General features: G+C 60.4%; 1 protein-coding gene across 3 annotated transcripts; it reads right to left on the bottom strand.

Annotated features, from left to right (window-relative positions):
* Positions 1-1265: 1265 nt before the first annotated feature.
* CASD1 (CAS1 domain containing 1) lies at positions 1266-22155 on the bottom strand. Of its 3 annotated transcripts, none has more exons than XM_044679854.1 (18): positions 21808-22155; positions 17618-17714; positions 17132-17252; positions 15613-15657; positions 14972-15034; positions 14499-14543; positions 14081-14204; positions 13254-13468; positions 11885-12307; positions 11369-11458; positions 8364-8483; positions 7414-7574; positions 4690-4765; positions 3489-3590; positions 3121-3261; positions 2707-2784; positions 2523-2615; positions 1266-1974 (listed from the first exon to the last, which is right to left on the bottom strand). In XM_044679854.1, exons 1-18 carry the CDS (start codon positions 21938-21940, stop codon positions 1714-1716), a joined length of 2388 nt encoding a protein of 795 aa, XP_044535789.1. In that variant the 5' UTR covers positions 21941-22155; the 3' UTR covers positions 1266-1713. The 3 variants fall into 3 exon arrangements, with proteins under 3 accessions (XP_044535789.1, XP_044535788.1, XP_044535790.1); XM_044679853.1 differs by having other exon boundaries at positions 4690-4769; positions 7418-7574; positions 21808-22154; XM_044679855.1 differs by lacking the exons at positions 13254-13468; positions 14081-14204; positions 14499-14543 and having other exon boundaries at positions 21808-22152.
* Positions 22156-22512: the final 357 nt, after the last annotated feature.

Below are 22512 nucleotides of genomic sequence, written 5' to 3'. Positions count from 1 at the left end.
CCTTTCTTTTGTGGGCTCTAGTGTTCCCAGAGCTTGGCACAGGGCCCGCATACAGCGGGGGCCTAATGAATGTTTCTTGACCACTTGGAGATCACATCGACAAGCCTCCGTGACTGAGTGAAGGATTGTGTGGCTGTGTGGGAGGAGCGTCTCGAGTGGAGCAGGGACCTCGCGGGGTGCCGCCTGGCAAGGCAGGGATGCCTAGTGAGCACTTGGGGATGGAGGTGAGCCCAGGAAGGTTTCGGGTTTTGAGAAGATGAGCCGTGAGTTCATTTTCCGGTAAGGAAATCCCCTCTAGCAACAGAGAACGTGTTGTCCTGTGCATTTTAGGGGGGCCCTAAGAGGGAGCAACTTGTCCAGGGTCCCAGAGCTTGTAGACGCCCAGGACAAGGACCTGAACTGCCTTCCTGACCGAGGTCAGCTCACAGTGGGCGTAGAATCAAGACCCAAATTCCCATGTGGCCTCCCTGACTCCTTAAGTGACCCTGGAAAGACCCTCAAATACTGTCTGCCTCAGTTTCCTCATCTTTAAAATGAGGATAAAAATAGCTTCTATCGCCCAGGGTGGGTGTGAGACTCAAACGAATGACAGCCATTATTGGGAGCCGGAATCCCAGGGGCCTCTGATCTACGCCATCTCCAGGGAGGGGGATCGCCTCCCCCCGGCCCACTCTCACCAGTTCTTCCAGTCAGCAGTCTCAACGGCTTGTGGGGGAGTCGTGCCCGCTGGGCCCAAGAAGTCCAAGTTCACCTTCTCCCACCTGATGGCCCTCTGGCGCCTCTGGGCAGGTCCACGCCTCTCCCAGAATGAGGCCGCTCTGCCCAGCGGTGGCGTGACCGGCCTCGTCACCCACCGACTCGTAGGGATCTCTGTGTATGTGCGTGTGTATGGCCGGGGTTTGCCATAGAGACACCCACTCTCGTGGCAGGAGGCCCGCCTACAGGCTAGTCTGGGTGGCTAAGGAGGACCCCTGCAGAACTCGGGGGAGCCGCCCCGGGATTCTTGGTCCCGCCCAAACACCGGCCACAGGAGCCTTCGTCGTTACGGCGGCTCACGCGTTCTCCTGGCGGCCCTGCGCGTGCCCAAGGTTGGCCCGGCACTAAAGGAGAACCGCCCAGGCCCCGCTCCGTCCAGAACCACCCTCAGCGGGAGCCCCCCAGCATCAGCCGCACCGAAGGACCCAGCACGGCACAGGCAGGCGCCTTCTGCCCCCAAAGAAGCCCACGCGGGGACGGCAGCGGAAGTGATCTCACGCCATACAAAATGAGCATTCACAGAACAAGGCTTTACTTTTTAAATTACTTCACACAGTCACATGACTTGAACAGAAAATATATTTACCCCCCCAGCCCCCCCGGAACAGCGAGCACGTGCAGTGAGCAGCCCATCTGTACAACAGATAAATAAAGTCCGGATCTAGCTAGGACAGAGAGCGGGGCCCGGCCCGGCACCTCCTCTGCCGCCGCTCGGGGCTCACTCAGGAGGAGACAGACGGCGGCCGTGGGCTCGGCGGGGCCAGGAAGGCTTTCCCCGATGGCGGCGGAGAAGAGGAGGAGGAAGGTCGCGCCCCCCCCCCCCGCCCCCTCCTTCTCCAGGCAAGGAGAGTCCCGGCAGGGATCAGAGGGAAAAGCGTCCCTCTAGGAGAGGTCGGCAGCCCCAAGCACGCAGCCCACCCCACTTTCATCTGGGACATCGGGGAGCCCCCCGGGCGGCTAGCGCCCCCCCCGCACCGCCGACAAGAGCAGGAGCGCGCAGAAGAAGGCCGCGATGCAGGCCAGCCTCTTCCAGAGCGCCGAGCTCTCCTTGGGGAGCAGGACGTGCGCCAGGTCGTTGGTGATGCGCGAGATCTCGTGGGCGACGCACACGAACACGAAGGTGCTGACGGTGATGTTGAGCGCTGGGCTCCCGGGGACGAGCACCAGGACGCCCCTGGTGTCTGCGGCCAGCCAGATGTGGTACTGGCAGATGAAGAGCTGGGGCGCGGGAGAGCCCCCGAGTCACTGCGGCCCGCGGACGGCACCCGCCCGCCCCCCCCCCCAAAGCTCCACCACCAGGGGCGCCTCACACAAGGGCAGCCGCCAGGGGCTTCCTGGGCTCCCCAAAGGGGGAGAGAGGCCTGGCCGAGCGGCCCACGATGGAGAGGCGTCTCAGGGATCCCGGCCCTACGAGCTGCCGTAAGGCACTTCCCTCGGGGCTCCCTCTCTGCTCCTGTCCTCTCCCCAAGTTTTGGATGCACGAGGCCAGAGCCCAAAGGGGAAGGGCAGGGCCAGGCAGAGAGACCGGCGCCGGGGGATAAAAGGTGCGGAGGGGGGAGGTGGAGAAGGGCCCAGCCCCGGGGGGCCCGGCTGCAGGGGCGGGAGAGGGAGGGCTCCCGGGCAGGCCTGAAGCCCAGGCAAGGCCACACGGCTCAGCAGAAGGCAGCGGCCGCCCATGTCGGGGTGGCTGGCTTTGGAGGTGGCCCGTGGGACCGTGTCTCCGGGGGGGCCTGCAGAGCTGGGGAACACACAGACGGAGGACTCACCTCTAATGAGATTTTCCCAAACCAGGCGAAGAACGAGCTATACACGGAACGGGCGTAGCCTGGGATGTTTCTGATGAGGATGAAGGCCAGGATCTAGGGGAGGCCCCAAGAGAAGGCGCTGGGAGCGGCTCTCCTCCACGCGGGGAGCCCGCAGCCCGGCCCCCCGAAGGCGAGCCGGCCCTACCTGCACGACGGACACGGCAGGATGGAGCTCGTTGCACTCGGCTTTGGTCTTGCAGCTGCTGGCCCAGATGGAGTAGGTCTAGGAGGAGAGGGCCACACGGGCATCGGCTTGGGCCCGGGGCCGCCCAGGCCCCTTCCTGCCATTCTCAAGACGCTGCCCGACGGTCAGGGGACAGCATCGACCACCCAGGCGAGCTGTCCAAGCAGCGGCCCGAGCACGGACAGCCCGGCCGGAGGAGGCCGAGGAGAAAAGCTCCTGGGCTGGAGGCTTGGCGGCTCCTCCTCCCCTCCCCGTCCTCACTGCCTCGGAGCACGCGACATCTCTGGGCCCGCCGGATGTTTGGGCCCTTCCACCCCCAAACGAGACCAGGAGAGACCCGCGGGCAGCGGCGCTGGGGCGGGAGGGGGCGCTCACCAAGAAGGAAACCACGGACACGAAGAGAAGCACGTTGGCCACCCTGCTGGGGAGCAGAGGCTCCCCCTTCCCCTCGGACAGCAGCTGGTGCTTCTGCAAGGCCAGGTACACAAAGGCAAAGAGCATCCCGTGAAACACCACCTGCACAGGAAAGACTCGGGAGTCGGACGACAGCAGGAGCCCCGGGAGCCCCTCCAAGTCCAGGGCCCTCGACCGCCCTCCCCTGGCCCGGGCAGGCCGCCTGCAGATGCTTCTGCCACGCTCTCTCCCCTAGCGGAGCCCAGGGGAGGCCCGCAGAGGCCACGGACTTTCTGGCCAAAGGAAGCTTCTAGACCCGGCCAACCTCCCGGCCAGAAGGAATTACGTACGTAGCGGTCCAGTTTCCAGCGGAACCACCATTCGTAGACATTTCCATTCAACTCGAAACACTTAGATAACGGCCAAAGAGAAAAAATCTTCTCAAACGCCCCCTGGGAAACGGAAAGGCAGAGGTCGGCCGTCAGGGCTCCGGCTCGCCCGTGACCCCCAGACGCCATTTCTGCGGCGGCGGCGCCTCCCCGAACGCAGGCCCCTTGCTAAGGCTGCCCAAGTTCCTTCTAAGCGGAAGAAAAGCCAAGAGGAGGCTGACCACGAGAAACCTGGTCATGCCGGATGGCTGCTCTGTGCAGGCCCCGCGGGGATGAGGAGCACAAAACAGGAGAGAAATCAAAGCCGAGCCTTGGGGGCCGCTAGAGCTGGGGAAGGGGGGGGGGTCAAGGCCCAGGCAGCTGGAGAGACCAGGCGGGAGAAGGTCGCCAGCACCAAGATGGGGCCCGCCGAGGGGCCTAAGGCAGGGTGATGAGCCCAGGCTGGAAGCAGGGCAGCTCGAGGTCCCCAAGGGGTCAAGTGGGAAGCTCAGGAGGCAGAGGCTGCCTCCGCGATGTTGTGGAGGGATGAGGAGCAAAGAGCGACTGCCGGCACGGCGGTGACCAGCGCGAGGGCAGACGTGGGGGTCCAGAGAAGGCCGGCCCTGCAGAAGGTCCCGGCGAGATGGCAGCCCGAGGGGATGCTGTGCTCCGGGAGGGACGGTTTGGGGACAGAAGCAGCATTTCCTCCCACCCACTGCCCGGCCTCCGTGGGGGTGGGGGTGACCGTGGCCGCCCTGACCTCTGTAGCCCCAGGACAAAGTGCTGGATCCGTGTCTGCCTCTCCCTGCTCCTCGGGGGTCCCGCCAACGGGGTAATGCTTTTCCCTTCTGGCCAGACCGTGCGCCTTCCCTCCGCGGGGCCGGAGCCTTTCCAAGGTGGCCCTTTGTCTAGGGATGATGGTGAGTAGCCACAGGCCCCCCCCCCCTCGGGAAAGGGACCCCCAAGGTAGGTCTCTCTGTCGCCTCGGTCCAAGGGGAGTCCAGGGAAGGGAAGGAGAACGGAAGGGCAAAGCTACGGGGAGACGAGCCAGTCAGGATCGCCCCCCTCCCCCCGACGGACACAGGCTCTTCCGACGTCGGCATCAGTCGCCCAGCCCGAGCCCCGCGACGCCTGCTGCCAGGGAGAAGGCGGGAGGCGCCCCGACCAGCCCGAGGACACCCACCTGCGAATAGGCCAGGAAGCAGATGCAAACGAGCAAGGAAGCGAGTTTCATCAGTAAGCCCAGATGCCAGAAGCAGCTTCCTAGGAGAGACAAGAGTTTGAGGATAAGAAGAATCGGCTCTTTCCGCAGAGAGGAACAGAGCCGCACTTGAGCCCGATGGACGTGGCGCACAGCACTGCCTGGAGGCTGACACCTGCGACGGAGCCGCCCCAAAGGGCAGAAGGACATTTGGTGCCACTGTCCATTCCGCACGTGGGAGGCCTGGGTTCCAATCCTGCTTTTGCCACTTACCTTTCCACTGGACAAGGCAGAGCGAAATGGCTGGCCTGGATGGTCTGTGGTCCCTCTTGTAGCTCTAAAGCGAAGCTCTTTTGAACGCCCGAACCGAGGTTTTCACTTTTAAACGTGTGACAGCAGTCGAGGCCTCCCCTCCTGAGAGGCAGGAGCCTTATGATGAGGAAACCCAGGTCAGCAAAGGTACGGATGACCCAAAGGAGGCTGCAGGGCGCCACACGGCAGGCCTTCGCTTCTCTGGGGGGGGCCAGGCAGCCATTTCCTCTGAAGGCGAAGCTATGTCTCATGTCAGCGAAATGCAGGGTCTTCAAACGAAATTGGGTTCTTTTTCCAGCCAAGCCACCCCCCCCCCCCCGAGAAAGAAGCAAAAGCAACAAAGGTGGGCTTTGGCCAAGTCCCAGGCAAGCTGTCCAGATCACCCTCTCAGGCCACCCCGTGGATTGGTTCCCAAATGGTTTGGGATGCCGCCATCCCTGCACGACCCATTTTCTTGGTTCTGCTCCCTTCCCTCTGCATCAGGCCAGCAATTTTGGATTCTTGGTCACTGCCAAAAGAGCGAGCAGCTCTACAGCTTTAGCGAGGACTCGGCTGTCCTCTGGCTTCGTCCTTTCCCGTCCCTTTTCCCCGCTGAGGGAGGAAATGTATTTCTCTGAGAATAGTATGCTTGTAAGCGCTCAGCTGAGGGTTAAGAAAGTACGTGCTTTCCTCTTTGGGGAATTCCGCCGCGACCCGTTTGCATAGGCTTCTCTGCTCGCGCATCCTGATCCTGTGACATCCATTTTGCCTCCTCCTCATCCCCTTCCATTCTTCTTCTGAGATCTGGACATAAAAGAGCCCCTCCAAGGTTCCCTGCAACTCCTGAGAACAAGAGCTGACGGGCGTGTGGGTCATCTTCTCCTCACGTTACCCTTCGGGAGTCCCTTATGACTGTTTGCCTCCGTTTAGCTTGGAGAGTTCTCTCTGGTCCTGTGGCTGCAACTCCCAGTTCTATGCGCTCTGGGGCTCAGATCCGGAATGCCGGGAGGTCCTCTCTTCCATCCAAATCCCTTTTTTCCTCCTGGGTCTTGCTGGCTAAGTGACTCTTGTGGGTAATCCCTATCTTTTACCTTCTGGACTATTGTATTCCAAACTCTGTTCTCCCTTGCGGTTGGAGCTGCCAAGACTTGTGTGATCCGGACTGCTTTCTTAGCTTCTTCCTTGAATTCTTTCTTTGTGGCTGCCTGCAGGACTTTTTCTTTGACTCAGAAGCTATGGCTGGGCCGTTCCAGGGGGCCTCATTTGGGGGTTTCTCCCAGGAGATGACCAGGGGATTCTTGCTATTTCCACTTTGCCCTCCAGTTCTAAGAAATCTTGTCCGTTTTCTTTTATGATTTCTTCAAAAAGGATTTCTGGGTGTTTGTTGTTCTTGTTCGTGGCTTTCCGGGAGTCCAGTGATTATTTTTTAAACTCTTCTCATTGGTCTTAGAATTAAGACTAAGAATGCTTTCCAAGGCACAAGAGTGGTAAAGACGAAGCAACTGGAGTTAAATGACTTGCCCAGGGTCATACAGTTAAGAAGTTTCTGAGGCCACATTCAAATCCAGGACTTACCTCCCTTCTCTAGGCCTGCTATTATCCACTGAGCCACCTCACTGCCTCTTGGGCAATCATTCTTAATGCTTTTCTTCAGGTCACTTGTTTTTGCTACGAGATGGCCTCTCTTTTTTCCTTCAGCCTATTGGTTTTGTTTTAGCATTTCTGACGGCTCCGCGTGGTCACTGGCTTCTGCTCGGTCCATTCTAATTTTCCCCGAGGTTGTTGCTATGGTGGCGGGCCACGCCGCATACTGCCTTTCAAACCTTTTCTTCCAAAGCTCTCATTTCCTTTAGAAAAACATCTGAAGGCTTGGAAGCTCTCCTTCCTTTGTGCTGGGAATCTGAGGTGACTTTGTGCCCACGGTTGGGCCCCTCTCCATTCCCCTCCCCGAGTCAGAATGTTCTGTGTTTGGCAGTTCTAGCCAGACCTGCTGCCACTGCTCACATTTAGATAGTGCTCATTAGGTAGTAGGCACTGGGCTGGGCACTTTGGAATTCGTGATTTTACTGGATCCTCACAACAACTCCACATTTGAAAGACAAAGAAACAGAGGCAGGCAGAGGTGGAGCAACTAGCCCAGGGTCACCCAGCTAACAAATGTCTGAGGCAAGATTTGAACTCTAGGCCAAAGGCTTGAAAAATGACCTGATTTTTCTTGGATTTTCTAATCAGAACCCAGTCTGGTGCTTCTGCTAGCTGAAGCCTAGTGCACCACCATCTTGGCTCCGTCTTCCTCCCAGGTGCCGCTGGACCTTTCCCTCCCCCCCCCCTTGTTTTCCTGGCCCAGCCAACACCCCGAGCTCCATGGCAAAGACTCAGCAGCCAGACCCCCCCGGCTAGCCAAGAAGCATTGACTTACCGTTTGCTTTCTTCTGGGTGATCTGCGGCCACAGAGCCAAGGTGCCATAGATGACCAAGAACCACACAGTGACCAAGGGAACAAAGTAGTAGAATTGGTAAGGCCGATCCATCACGATGCATAACACCACGACCAGGAAATTGAGGCGGAACAATACCTGCGGGCGGAGGGGAGGCTCAGGAGCAGAGCACCGACTGGCTCAGGCCGGAAGGTTCCTTGCTAAGGAGAACAGAAACGCGCCCCCAGCTCTGGAACCGACACGAGGCTCTGCTGCGAATACTTGCCACATTGTTGCCTCTTATTTGTACATTGCGCACCTTTACGAGCTCGTTCATTGCTTGTTCATTGCGGGGGGTGACATGCAATTGTCTTCAGCCTCGCCTGACTCTTCCCGACCTCATTTCGAGTTTTCTTGCCAGACATACCGCAGGGGTTTGTGATTTCCTTCTCCAGCTCATTTTACAAATAAGGAAACTGAGGCAAACAGGGTGAAGAGACTTGCCCAGTGTCCTAGAGCTGCCAAGTGTCTGAGGCTGGATTGGAACTCAGGCCTAAGAAATGAGTTCCCTAACCCTTCACAAAGGAAGCCCTCGAGCTCTGGCTCCCAACTTGCTGAGATAGCTCAGTGTCTCCCCGCCCAAGGCTGAGCCCAAAGAGCCTCAGGGAGGCCCACAGCTGGCAAGCTGGACAAACTTGGGGCCTCTCTACATAGCCTTCCCGGGCGTCCAGTTAGTGGACTGGCCTTGGGAAAAGGCAGCATTTCGACTTGTTGGATGAGTGATGAGGTTGGCAGGGCTGGAGCTGGAGGGGGCTTTGAGCCCGGAGCTCACCAGAGCCTTCTAGTCAGGAACAGAGCCAGAGCAGCACGGCAGCCAGCCAGTCAGCTTTTGTTCATTCATTCATTCACTCATTCACAGATCTGCCTGTCTGCTCTGTTGCTTCCTACCTGACATACTCGGTGGATGCCAAAGTCTCCTTTGATCCAAAAGTACGAGAAGTGCCCGTAACCTGTTTGAAATAGATATGCAGCAACCAGAACTCTAATGTGCATATACACAGGCAAAAACTGTTGGCAAAAAAAACGCATTAAATTGGGTTGTTAGGGTTGGACAGAAACGCAAAGGCTGACATGTTATCAGTACCAACCACCAGCGGCCCTGGGGACGGGAGCAATTGGCCAGGGGTGCGGATGGTCCCCCCATTTCACAGACAAGGAAGAGCAGGCTCAGAAACGTGAGGCCCGTCACAGGCACTAGCGCCGACGTGGGCTCTGCCCGCCTTGTCAGCGCTGCCTAGCCTGGCCGCCAATCACCCCACTCAACGCTATTGAAGACCTGATGGGGCAAAGTCAGATCTGGGAGAAGAGCACTCGGAAGGCCCACGTCCAGTCAACTCGCCAGTCCCCCCGCCAGCTGGGCCCTTTTGGAAATGGCAAGGAGAGCCCGAAACGTCTCCTCGCAGGGATTCTCCTGCCAAGACGACAGCAGAGAACGCGCGCTTGTGGCAGCCCCAGGAGGAGCTCGCAGCTGGTTTTCCCCCAAGAAAATGTGCTCTCTGAGTTCTTGAGGTTCCCTCGAACCAGGCACACCAACTGCAGGCAAGTAGGGAGTCGCTGGGCTTCTGTGGGGCAGCCCAGGCGCCTGACCACAGTCAGGGCCTTTGTTTCTGGGGGGAAAACGCAACCTTCTCACAAAGGCTGCCCAGGCATGAAGCCCATGACGAAGGCCTGCAGCCTGCTGGGAGTGGGAGCCGCCTGCACAAGGCATGACGGCTCTTTCTGTCTCCCTCTAAGGAGGGGACAGAAATTCTGGGTTTGAGTCAAAGAATGAAGACTGGAGGCCGAGCTCCCACTCGTGGAGAGCGGGCCAAGTCTGCTGCCGAAGCACCAGCTCACTAAAGGGGCCTATCCTGAGCGGGTAGCCTGCCTGGGACGAGGAACCTAAAATGCCCCCTCCTGCACGGCCCCTTCTGCCTCCACAGTGATGGCTTCACGGAGTGTTTAGAGGATTTGCAAGTTTTCTCCAAGGGGGGGGCACCGAGCCACTCCCAGCTCAACACACGGGCTCCAAACCAAACCAGGACTCCCCAAGTAAAAGGCACCACAGCCTGCTGAAAGAATGTGAGCAGCAAACGGAGAGGCACTCGGAGCCTCCCCGGGCCGAGGTCACTGGCAGAGGAGGAAGGCTTAGGGAGACCCTACACTGGAGCCCCAGACACAGACTCAGGGACTTCCAGGCAAAGGGGGGCAACCTGAGGGCTGGGAGAGAGTTCTGGTAAAGTGCAGGCGTCCAGGAGAAAAGCACGAGACACCAAGTGCTCGTGGAATGGACAAAGGCCCCAAGACTTCCTTCAGAAGCGAATCCGGGTGGTCTCTCTGGGGGTCCACAGAGGCCCTCAAGAACTGAGACAGGAAAAAGGGCAGAAAGAGGGGATCCACCCCAAAGGCCCTGAGTGGCAACACGGAGCGGGAAGAAAGCCTGCGCCCTTATTGGTCGCCACAGAAGACATGCACTTGACTGAACCAGGCAGAGTACGGGAGCCCAGTGGGCTTCCGGAACTTCCTAAATTCACTTCCAGGCTTCCTGATGCCAAGGAGGCAGCCTCTCTCCCCTCTACGCAGCCCCGTCATCCAGGCTTTCCCGGGAGATGCATCAGCACGAGCCCTGTTCGGGCGGTGGGCCTGTCCTGCACAATGCATGGACGCGTCTGCTCCCCAAAGGCAGGGGAGGAGCTACGGCCCAGGCCTCAGGAAGAGCTCTGCGGTCACCCGGGGGTACGGCCCGCCCTGCCCATCCGCTAGGAATCTCCAAGCTGAGGAAGAAGGGGTCCACTGCCCAGATGGTGGCCACCAGGATGGCGTCCTGGGACAGACAGGACACCCTGAGCTGGGAGGGGAGCAGACAGCCGGATGGACTGCTTAAAGGAAGCTGCGAGACTCTTTCCCTGGTTGAAACCCCTCCATCAGTAGTCACGGGTGACGCGGCAAGGCCTGGAGGGTCAGAGCTAACGAGGGGCATCCCTTGGAAGGGGAAAGGTGGCCAAGAAAGGAAGAACCCCGGAGAAGGGCAGAGAGAGAAGATGGGACGGTCACGGGCAGGACCCGGGTGGGCAGAGATGAGACCTCAGAGCTGCCGGCGAATCATTAGCTGGCGTCTGGACAGCATTTGCAAATTGGCTCACCTCAAGGCCAAAGTCTTTCTAGCACGATAGATTTCCCGGCTCTTCACTTATCCCCACAAATGGCAAGCAGTATTCAAGGCAACGAGATGCTAACCAAGGAATTAGGCCTCCTCTGGACAAGGTTAGACTTGTTACAGAGAGCCCCCATTCTCCCTTTCCTCTGCTCCTGGGCCATGGCTGGCGTACGCAGTGGCCAGGAGCGGGCATTTCAATGTGGGGGCTGTGCCACCGTGGGCAAGTCTCATGGGCTCCTTCAAGTTTCTGGCTCGGTTTCCTCATCTGCAAAATGGGTATGATGCCTGACTGACCACCCACCTCTCGGGGCTGGAGCCAAGCGGGTCAAGAAGGTGAAAACCAGAAATCCCCCATTTTCTGTGTTGACTGCTGGGACCAGCTTGGGGCGCGTGGCACACCTCGCCGCTGACGGAGTTAGAGCCAAGCCCCGCCACCCCCCCCCCGGGCACTGCCCTCCCCCCACCCCAAGCCTCTCTGGTCACCCTCCATATGGCACGTGTACGTGCTGGGTCAGCACCCCTTGGGACCATCCACTCCGCCGAGCAGTGTCCGTGCCAGGCACCGAGCTCTCGAGCCTGTTTCAGTCGGGATTTCCCTGCTGTGGGGGATCCTCTCAGCCTCTCCTCAGGGCTTTTGCCCCTTGGCTTTCTTGCCCTTCCCTTGACTTTCCACTCCAGGGTTAGGGAGCCACAGGAGGGAGTCCCAAGGAACCAAACCCCACTGGCCAGACGGCCTCGGCTCTGCGGGAACTCTTACGGTGCTGGCCCCCGAGATGTGGTAGATGAGAATGACCAGCTGCATCCAACCTTTCCACTCCTCCGTCTGCTCCCGGTTCAGCATCTTGGTCTATGGGAAGGAGACACGGACACAGGGCCCGAGGCCCGGTCAGCAGGCAGGCACAGAAAGACCCCCCACCTACCCCGGGGCCTTGGGAAAAGACACAAAGACAAAGTCGCTCCTGTTCCGTAACCAGAAATGCCCATCTCAGTGGCCGCCAGGGTGGCATGTGAATTAGGCCTTGGGGCCTTCGGGGGCCAGAGCCCTGGACTTTATCCCCGGGGCCAGCCCCCTAAAGAGCCCCAGATCTGCAGGGGCCCCCCTACAGGCCCCCCTGAGGGCGGGGCTGGCTCAGCCCTGACCTCTGGGAACTGCTCGGATCCAGGGGAAGGGGAAGGGGAAAGGGAAGGGGCCCCATCTCTCACTTCTGTTTAGAAAAGGCCCCTCCCGGCCCCCGGGGAGCAGGAGAGCAGGTGGCCGGGGCCTTGCCCCTACCTCTTTGGTATTTTCGTTATAGAACACCCCTAAGACCAGGATGTAGATGATGGGGGTGAAGAAGGAGGAGTGCGTGTAGAACTTGTTCTCCTTCATAAACAGGTCTGCCCGGTCGCACAGGTAGAAGTAGGCCATGATGAGCCCCAGCTTGCAGCATGACTGCAGGACCACTTCGGAGGGGGAGACGGGAGCTGCGGGGGCCGCCTTCTTCTCTTCACCCCCTTCCACGTCGGCACATGGCCGGCTCCTCCGGTGACTGTGGCGGTGCACCAGGTGAAGGACCAGGCACCCCGCGATGGACAAGCTGAAGAAGGCCGCCGCCAGCTTCTGGGTGAGGGTAGGGGCAGCGGGGGGCTGGCAGCAGGAGCCGTCAATGGGCCGCACCACCTTGTTGCAGCACACGTTCATGAGGATCATCGCGCTCTGCCAGAGGAAGCGGGGCCCGGGGAGGTCACTGCCTGCCGTGGAGCCCCGCACCCGCTGGCCGGCCACCAAGGCACCCTTGTCATCTCCAGCCAGCTCTGGCCTGCTGGCACGGCACGCGGGTTACCTGGTCCGATCCGCCCCCCGCGCTATCACTAACCCCATTTAACAGAGGAGGAAACAGACTGGAGAGGAGGGTCACGCGACTCCCAGGCATCTGTGCGGCAGGACTCGAACGCGAGCCTTCTGCCCCTGGGCTGCGGCCCCAGAACCCAAAGGAGAGCCGCCCTTAGCGCTGGCCCCTACTCTCTCTCTGAGAGGCTCGAGGCTGCTCAGACGCATTGGAGGTAGCATTCGTCCCTGGCTCTCTCGGAGCTGCCTGTTCAATCACTGATGACCAGGCTGCGCGCCAGGCCAGGGGCCGGCTAGAGTGCGGAGGCCCTCTGACCTCTGCGACCCCCTCTCAGCCTCAGTTTCTTCCTCGTAAAATGAGGGCTGTGAGGAAGTGATGAGATAACCCGTGCCAAAGGCCTGCTCTCGAAACACTCCGGGACTTCAAACAAATCCAAAGGCTTGCCCAGAACCGCAGGCCACCCCGAGCCCAGAGGCCTCCCAGGCCACGGGGCCACTTTCAACTCCACGACACAGGCTGGCCAGCAAAGGGGCCTGAGGATGGGGGCTTCCCCTCCCCTGCCAGGGGCTCCCAGATGCCCTTCCCAGCCTGGGCTGAGTGGGGATCGTCAGGGGCCTCCTTCTCCTCCGAGCTCCCACAGAGGGTGGGATTTGTCCCCAGAAGTGGACAAAGCCGTAAGGTCCGGGCCAACCAGACCGTTGTGGCTGACGTGGTCGAGGACGGCCAGCCCTGGGCTTTCGGGACTCAGGTGAGCCACTGGACACTGTTAAAGGCAGAGACTGCCATCCCGCTGTGGGGCCGGCGTGTCCTTACTGTGTCTCGGCTCGATTCTGGGAGATGGAGGCCATCCACGGACTCCATGATGGTCTCTTGGGCGATCAGCTGGGAAACCCGGAAAACCCTGACCCTGGACTTGGCGTTCTTGGCGCTGCCATTGAGGACGCTGACGGCTGCCTCGTTGTAGGCGCTGATCTTCTTGTTGGTGATCATGCGCCTGTTTTCACTGAGAAGGTCTTCGTAGACGGGGTCTGCACAGGAAACGAGGCATTTTTAGGGCTCCGGAGCCTTCTTCCCCGGAGAAGAGTCGGGAAGGCGGGGGACAGACGGGGCCTGGACGGTCTGCAAGGGGGATGGAGAGCCTTGCTCTGCCTGGCTCCAGGGGGCAGACCGGGGCATACGGGGGAAGGGGAGGCGGGCTTCCGAGGCCCGGCTGAAGGGGCTTCTGGAGAGCCAGAGTGGCTCCAAGGAGAAGAGGCTCCCTTCCTTTGGGAGTCTGTTCCTTTGGTGTATAGGTCAGACAAGGGAACGGCCTTGGGGACAAACCGGGGAGCCCGTGCTCTTCCCATCCCATGGGCATTCTGGATCAAACGATGCCCCAGAGCCCAAACAGAAGAGTGGCCCCCAAATGGTCCCTGCCAAAGGCCCCCCGAACTCCAGGGCCCCAGTCGGACGAGAAGGGCAGCGAGGGGCCCTCTGTCTTCTTCGCACTGGTCTAGCCCCTCCTACAGAGTGGCTGGGCTGCCCCATCAGGAGGCCCACATCTCTGGCTCCAGTTACTTGGGGGCAGGTTTATCCCAGGATGCATTTCCATAAAACCACGCCCTGGCCCATTTGAACTGGACCCGGGCTGAGGCCCTTACCTTGTAAGACCCAGTAAACGTCACTCGTCTTTGCCAACTTCTCTAAAAACGGTGCAAGAGAAGTGATGTTGGTCTTGTACTGGGCGAGGGCTTCATCGCTGCCATTGTGGCTCTTTATGGACCACTAGAAGGGCGGAGCCAAAAGAAAGCCCCGGAATTAGCCCGCATCCCGCCTGGTGGACCTTTCCTTCCACTTTCAGTCGCGTTTCCCGTCCACACCCAAACCATCCCTGGTTTCGGGACGATTCACTGTCTGCCAGTGCCAGAAGCTGGCTCTTTACAAGGCCCAGACAGACAGGGCAGGGGGAGGAAGGGGGAGGAAGGCGGCCCGCCTGGCAGAGGACAAACACTGGGGCGTCTGAATGACGGGAGGGACTCGGGCATCCCAAACCAACCGAGAGGGACGGCAGCGGCTCACCGTGGCGGCTCCCACTACAACGACGTGGGGTTTTCCAGCAGGTTCCTAAAGAGGGAGAATTCGAATGAAAGAAGAGACCCTCAGGGAGCCCTGAGGGTGGGGACACAAGCAGGGAGAGGACTCGCTTATCCCCAGGACCTCTCTCGCTCCTAACAGGAGGCCTGATGGCCAAAGGGTCTTCCAGCAGGAAGGAAGGACCCGGCACTGCGCCTGAAAGAAGCCAGTTGGTCCCAGGAGGCTGAGGGGGCCCCGGGAACTTCCTGGAAGACCCTGCAAGGCCCTGAAGCTTAGTCAAGAGAGCCCCGCTGACCTGAGCTGGGAGCACAGGCGTGATCGGCCATCGGCCTGGCCCTGCTCCTGCTGCTGGGAAGTCAAGGCAGCCCCAGGACAGTCGGGCCTGAGGGAAAGCCGCCTATGGCCGGGTCTGCAGAGGGAGCGCGAGCAGCAGGGCCTCGTCGACCCCACGTACTGACCTCGGTCCACACTTTGATCCGCTGTTTCATGGAAGCATTGACTTCAGGGTGCCACAGGAAATCCTAGAACACAAACACACCCAAGAAATCTCCGTTTCAGCCACCTGGGTGACACCCCCCCGGCCTGGGGCAGCCCTCTGGCGGGAGATAGGGACCGTCCCGGCCAAGGGGCTCACCCCACCGGGGCTGTGGAGGCGTCTCCTAGGCGTCTCCTGGAGGACGCTGCAGCCAAGCGGCTTCCCTCCTGAGAACGGTCTCTACGCCAGGCAATGGGCGACGGGCGCCCGGTGCCCCGGCAGCCCCTGCCCTGGAGGAGCCCCCTCGAAGGGGAAGGAGCACACCACGGGGCCAGGGCAGGGCGAGAAGCTCGCCCCATCCTTTCTCTCGGGGATTGAGTAGGAGGAGCGTGCCCACGGGCGGGCACACAGGCAGGGGGACCCACGGAGCTCTTTGTCTCTGTCTCAGTTTCCCCTTCTGTAAAGAGGCAGCGAGGCGAGATCATCTCCGAAGGGATGGCCCCACTCGCTCCCTCTGAGCAAGTCGCGAGCTACCGAACACACTCTGTCTCCTCAGTCCGTGGACTGTTCTCGGGCCACTGAAGTGCAGACGCTGGCAAGCAGGCACTTTAGGGATAAACTCACCACTTTAAGGGATGCGGTTTTGTCTTCGAATGGAATGTTTTCATGCTGTCAGAGAAAGGGGAGACAGAAGAACACGGACGTTTACACAGACGAGCCTGGGCTCCCCCTGCCCCTGCCCCTGCCCCGGCCAGTCGGGAGCGTGGCAAACGCAAACCGGCATCTCATTCGAGCGAGAGCCCCACCATGACCTGCTCCTGGCAAAGCCGGAGACGAAGAGTCGCAGCACAGAAGTGCATTCAGACTCCTGCAGGCCGCGAGAAGTTTTAGAAAAGGTGCCGCCCGTGGCCTGCGCCAGGCGTCCTTTGCAAACCTCTTTTGGGCCTTTTTCTATCATGCTAAAACCCCGAGGCCCCTTGTGCCCTCGGCGAAGCGTTTGCCACATCAACGAGCGACTCGTTCGCTTCCAACGAATCCGAGGGGAGACCGAGAAGATTCATTCCCGGCACTGCATCATTTTCAGGTCCAAAGAGTGCTCTGAGCAGCTTGATTTGGCCTTTTTTTAACCCTAACCTTCCACCTTCGACTCAATACTCTGTAAGAATGGGAAGGGCTGGGCAATGGAGGTCAAGTGACTTGCCCAGGGTCACACAGCTGGGAAGTGTCTGAGGCCAGATTTGAACCCAGGACCTCCCGTCTCTAGGCCTGACTCTCCATCCACTGAGCCACCCAGCTGCCCCCCGGATTGTCTGATTTCTAACAGGGCCCAGAAAAGCATTTTCAAGCCTCTTTCCTCATTTTTTTGTCTTGACAGTCCTAGAAATGTCCTTCTATTCCCTACCCTGAGCAGCTTCAAAAGGGGATAATTAAGCCTGAGAGTATTCAAAGCTCCATCTTGTCCAGGAAACAAAAAGGAGCTCAGCCACGTGGGTGTGGGGGCCTCACGGCAACGGCCGTCCTAACCAGGCCTAACCAGATCTCGTCGTCGACATCAGCAAGGCTGCTGGAATCCCGGGATCGGGCCTGGAGGCCTACTTGCCCGGCGCCTCATTGGGGGGCCACCATGCGAGATGCCTTGGAGAGGGCTGACTAATGACCTTCCAGAGCTGCAGTTCGTGGCTCAGGCTGCTGACCAGGAGAGACCCGTGACCATTCAGGCACTGATTACCGCCAGCCGAGGCAATAAGTGGGCTTTCCTAACCCGGACCCTGGGCTCTCGGCCCTTCTAACTGCCGCAGTGGGCCTGCTGTCTCCCTCAGCAGACGGGGACTGCCTTTTGGCTCTGACTCTATCCCCCGCTTAGCCCGGTGCTTGGCCCGTGTTATCTGTTCAGTCTTTCAGTGGGACCGGAGTGCCCGCGGGGTTTTCTGGGCAAGCCTGGCCCTCTCTCCACCGAGCGCCACCCCCGGCTGCCTGGCACACAGTGTTCACCGCCTGAATGACTGACTCTTTGGGTTTGGCACAGAAAAGGAACCTCCCCCGGCTGCAGGCTGATCCATGCCGCCTCCTTAAGAACTACAGCTGACTCTCTTCCAGCAGGGAGGCGCGAGGGCCCCGCGGACACGGCCGAGGACAGCCTCACCTTGTTTCCTTCTTCTCTGAATTGAGGGTTGATTATTTTTACGAAAGAATAAAAGAGCTGGCGGATTCGGGAGTCTCCGACGAAGGCCACGTGCTTCTCGAGAAGGCAGGTCTTCGCTTCACTAAAAAAAAGGCCGCCGTTACTTCTGGAAGGTGCTCCCTGGCCTCCACCCCGCCAGCCTGGCCCTCCGCTCTCGGAGCCGTGCCCCGGCAGGCCACCCTTCCGAGGGACGAGCTCCATCTGGAGAGCCTCGGGAAGCCCTTGGGGCCAGCCTCCAAACACGAGACGTAACATGCCACTGCACAGGGACCCCCGAGGCCCGCGAGGCGCCGGCGCCACCTCAGACCCCAGACGTCTGAAATCTCCGGCTGCCGCCAGCACGCTCTCCTCCAGGATTGCGGACGGGGCCACGAGGGCCGCGTCTTTCCTGCTCCTCCCCCACCTCTACCCTCTGTCTCGGGGAATGCCGGCAAAGAAGACTTTTACCTGACTTTGTATTTGTGCATCATACAGCTGTGGGGCTGCCAGACCTTCTCTCCCAGAAACCTGCCGCTCGACAGAAGGTGCTCACAGGAGTCGTGGCCTGCGTTCGAACAAAGAGGGGCTGTGACGGGGCCGCACCTGGGCCGCGCCTCGCCTCCTGGATGCAGAAGAGAAGAAGCCAACGATCCCGACTCCCCAAGGGCTGCACCACAGGCGTCCGGCAGACAGCGGGCCAGGCGAGCTCCTGGCTTCCACCCGGAGGTGGGGGTAAAGAGGGCCCCCCCAGGGCAGAAGGCGCACCAGAGCTGGCCAGCTGAGTCTGGGGAACACTGACTGCACCTCGGAGTAGGGAGGGGTCAGAGAGGCAATAAGGTTGGAAACGAGGGGGGGGAGAGTCAAGCTGGGGAGGCCCCGAGACCACCGTTTCTGGTCACAGGCCCTCTGTGCGGTCAAGCTGAAGCCTAGTGACCCGTTCCCAGGGGCGTCGCCGTGCACCGAGTGCTGGCCTCAAGTCAAAGCCTGCCTTTAGACACCAGCTCGGTGACTCGGGGCAGCTTGTTTCAGCTCTGCCTGCCTCAGTTTCCTCAAAAGGGGAAGGGAGGACCCATCTCCCAGGGCTGCTGAGAGGAGCCAATGACCCGATATCTGCCAGGTGGTGGGCACAGGGGACGCGGTGCCACATGAACGCCAGCCGTTGGCATTCTCTTTTTACCATTTAAATAATGCGTAACTAGCCACGCAAGTATGTAAAACCTTTCTAAAAGTGTAAATCGACAAAAGTCCAAAGGAAAGCAGCGAGGCTGAGGTGTTAGCGGAAACTTGGCCGTGCGAGGAGTCCCGGTTAAGAACGTGGCCTGCTCCCGGGCGGCTCGAGGGTTTGCTCTTTATCACGCAGACACGACGCTGGGCGGAGGCACGCCAGGGTCCGAGCTGGGCAGCTGCGAGGAGGAGAGACTCTTACTGTGGCAGCCCTGAGGGTTGGTGCCTTGTATACACCGTCTGAGAAAAGGGGAATCGGGCCTCTCCCCGAGGAACGCAGGGACTGCTCAGCAACCCCACTCAAAGCTCCTGGGAGTCCCCAAGGCAGTGGAGGGCAGAGGCAGGCCACAGCCCCTTCCCTTCAGCAGTGCTTTCTTCGTGCCTTCTGGCTTATTTCAAAGGAGAGGACGAATACCGTTGCGATTTGGACTCTTCGGCCAGCTGACCACGTGGGGCCTCTGGCCAAGGACCGCCCCTGGAGAGCCAGTCTTCCCAGGGAGGCCTCATTCTCCTCACCCTCGAACACCAGCGCCGTGGAGGCCCAGTGGATGGCCATCTTTTGTGGCTGCCATCGCCAAAGAACCAAACGCCAACAGCCAGTCAAAGAGAATCAGGCCCCCCCCCCCTTGGGGATGGGCCTGTCCTCCAGACAACAGGCAGGCTGGGTGGGGCCTGGGAAAGCTGGAGGGAGTCCCCAGGAAGAAGGAATGACCTTTGCCTTGGCCGTGGCCTCTGCCTATGTCTGGGACGCACAATGCCAGTTGACAAGTATCGCATTTAGCTTCAGTCTCAGGCCAAGACGGCCCGAGGCCGGACCCCTCACTGGCCGAAGCCTTCGCTTCTGCAAAGACCCCACAAGGAAGCCACGTCCTGGTTGGGTAACTGAAACACGTGATGGCCCGTCTTCCATGGCAGAGAATGTTGGGGTGGGAGCAGAGGCTTCACTCCCCCCCCCCCCTCCTCTCCTCTATCTCGAGCGCCATCTTGACGCTGCTTCCCCTCCTATGAGAAACTCCTCGGCCCAAACCATTCAGCACTTTCACAAGTAGAAGCGCCCGGGGCGGCTCTGCCTAAGCATCCGCTCCCAGAGGGCCCCAAGAGCTCGACTTGGGGGCGGCCCCACACACAGGGATCCCCACAGAAAGGCAGGCCCCAAACAACTTCTGGCTTGCTCACAGCAGTAAGCATCCCCATCTACCTTCCCGAAACCTGCCTACCAGAGGCCTGGCAACAGCCCGCTGGGGCAGGGGAGCAGAGGCTATGCTGAGAGCCCCGAATCAACAGAAAGGCCCAAAGGCCCCGGCCCGAGCATCGGGGTGGGCCAGAATTCGCCAGGTGGTTTTCGGCCTTTAATGGGTAGCTGCGGAGCCTTCGCCCTTTTGGGATGAGAATGAGCAAATCAAGCCGACAGCAGTGACTCTTAAGACCTTCGTTTTGGGCCCGCAGAGGGTCAGAGGCAGCCGCCTGACAGGTGGCACAGTGGAGAGAGCGCCGAGCCTGGAGTCAGGAAGACTCCTCTTTGTCAGTTCAAATCTGGCCTCTGATGCTTATAACAATTCTGTGGGCCTGGGCAAGTCCCTTCACCATGCTGGCCTCAGTTTCCTCCTCTGTAAAATGAACAGAAGGAAACGGCGAACCACTCCAGCACCTTTGCCAAGAAAACCCCAAACGGGATCAGGAAGAGTCGGAAAACAACAGAAATGGCTGAACGACCCCTACAGCGTAGCCCGTGACAGCTAGTGGCAGCCATCTTGGGCAAATGCTCTCTGGTCATGATGCTGATGGCCAGCATTTACAGAGTGCTTTAAGGCTTGCGAAGCGCCTTACAAATGTCATCTCGCTGGAGCCTCACAACAACCCTAGGAGGGGGAGGGGCTATCATCTCCCATTTTACAGTTGAGGAGACTGAGGCAAACAGCAAGTGAGTCGCTTGTCTAGGGTCACCCCACTAGTGTCTTTGGCAAGATTTTATTTTATTTTTTAAAATTTTAACCCTCATCTTCCATCTTACAATCAATGCGAGGTACTGGTTCCGAGGCAGAAGACTGGTAAGGGCTGGGCAATGGGGGTGACGTGACTTGCCCAGGGTCACACAGCTGGGAAGGGTCTGAGGTCCCACTAGAATCCAGGACCTCCCATCTCTAGGAGGCCTGGCCACCTAGATGCCCTCAACATCAACTAAAAGAAGAAAACGTGCAATTTTACTAAGTGACGGTAACTGTGAGGCGCTCTGGGTCGAACCATTCAAATAAAAAGCCAAGAAAGGGTGCCCGGGAGGGGAAGGGGGGCGGGGGGGGATGGGCTGATTGCTTTGCTGTATCTTCCCGCACATGCCAAGTACTTCACGAAAATGCTGGCTCTAAGAGTTGGCCAAGGGATGCCTTTAGGGTGGGGGGAGGGCACTGAGGGTGTAAAGGAAGCCAGTGTTCTCGGAGTGGGGAAAGGTCGCAACAGGGAGTGAGCGAAGCTTCTCGAGAAGGCCGACGGCATGGCTAAGCCCCTGCTTTAAGAAAATCACTTTGAAGGGTGCCTCGGAGAGAGGAAGAGACTAGATCAGGGAGCTGCTGGGCCTGAGAGCTGAGGAGGACTCCTGGGTGGAGGGGGCGGGGCGGGAGGGAGCTGATGGGGTCCACAAGCAGAGGATGGAGGGAAAAAGAAGAGGCCTCAGGACAGAACCTCGGCGAGGGGCCCTGATCTGGGGGATCCAGCAAAGGAGAAAGAAGGAGCAGGCTGAGAAGTGGGAGAGCCCCGGGAGGGGGCTCCTAGAAGGACGGGCAAGGCCCAGGGCTGCAGAGAGCCCAAGGAGGACTGAGGCCACGCTTCCCGGGACTACAGAGAAGTCCTGCTGGATGAAGCCTGAGAAAAGGTCACTGGGTTTGAGCACGAGGAGCCCACATCCAGAAACCCTAGCGAGAAGGGGGGATCCAGGAGGAGGCTGCAGAGAAGTCAAGGAGAATGAAGACTGGGAAAAGGTCATCGGGTTTGACCATTAGGAGCCCGCTGGTCACTCTGGAGGAAAGACAAGAGATCAGAGGCCCCCTGGAGGCCAGGGTGGTCATTGGGGTCAAAGGAGAGCAGTCTGCCAAGACAGCGGCTATAAGAGCAGGAAGGCGGCATACGCCAAATCCGCGCTTGTGATACTAGGAAAAAGCCACAAGGGGACGCCGGGCCTACAGCCGACAGCCTCAGGGGTGGGGGTGGGGGGCCTCGTGCCCGCGCTCCAGGGAGAAGGCTAGGAGCACGCGCTTCTGCGCACGCGCGCTGCGGCTAGAGGGACGCGCTCGCACTTCTGCGCACGCGTAGCACTCCAGGGGAGCGGTGGGGGATGGGCTAGGAGCGGTTTCTCGCGCGGCCGCGCACGCGCGCTGGTGGGGCCCAGCCCGCCCGTCCCGCCCGTCCCGTCCGGCCCGCCCCCGCCCAGCGGCCCCGCTCACCCGGGTAGTGGCGTAGCGCCGCGTGGCCGGCGGCCAGCAACAGCACGGCGGCCAGCGCGAGGCCCTTGGCGCTGCTCACGCTGAAGTACTGGTTAATCTCGCGCCGCCCGCGCGTGTACGCCAGCGCCGCCATCTTGGATCCTCCATGACAACAGCGCGCGGCGGCGGCGGCGGCGACGGCGGGAGCGCGAGCCGGGTCCGTGGGCAGGAGCGGCGCCTGGGCCCGGCCGTTAGTGGCTGGGCTGTCGCTCGGTGGCCGCCGCCAGGTCTGCAGCGCGGCTAGCAGCAGCCGTCGCCACCCCGGGATCTCCGCCTCCGCCGGGGCTTCCTCCGCCGGGGCTTCCCCCGCGCGCCTCCGCGATTCTGCCGTGCCCGCGCCCCCTTCCGCGCCTGCGCCCTCGCCCGTGGCCGCTGGCGCGCTCCGCGGCCTGCTTTGCGCCTGCGCAGAGGCAGTGCTTGCGCCTCTTTGTTCCTCTACTGCCTCCTGCTGCTGCGTCGGGGACCCGACTCCTTCGGGGGGCGGGACCGGAGGCTGGAGCAGCATGGGCGGGCCTTGGGGTGGGCCCAAGGAGTGGGGGCAGGTCTGAACTGGCCGTTCTGGGGTCTAGGCAGGCGGTGGGGCCGGATCTGGGTCCGAGTAGCCGTCCGCCGAGGTGTCCGGGGGCTCCACGCCTGGGACAGCGGGGGCAGCTATCTGCTTGTCCG

The sequence above is a fragment of the Gracilinanus agilis genome, chromosome 5, assembly GCF_016433145.1.
Source record: "Gracilinanus agilis isolate LMUSP501 chromosome 5, AgileGrace, whole genome shotgun sequence".
Lineage (NCBI taxonomy): Eukaryota > Metazoa > Chordata > Mammalia > Didelphimorphia > Didelphidae > Gracilinanus > Gracilinanus agilis.
This window is presented reverse-complemented; position numbering and strand designations above follow the sequence as displayed.

What these genes read in the sequence shown, in the direction of transcription:
- CASD1 (XM_044679854.1), bottom strand. Translation starts at nt 21,940, where the DNA reads ATGGCGGCGCTGGCGTACACGCGCGGGCGGCGCGAGATTAACCAGTAC. An exon ending in CGTTTACTGGGTCTTACAAG is followed by an intron (nt 13,469 to 14,080) that starts GTAAGGGCCTCA and finishes TTTCCTGTGCAG; the next exon opens with ACCCCGTCTACGAAGACCTT. An exon ending in ACATCTCGGGGGCCAGCACC is followed by an intron (nt 8,484 to 11,368) that starts GTAAGAGTTCCC and finishes TTTTGCCAACAG; the next exon opens with TTTTTGCCTGTGTATATGCA.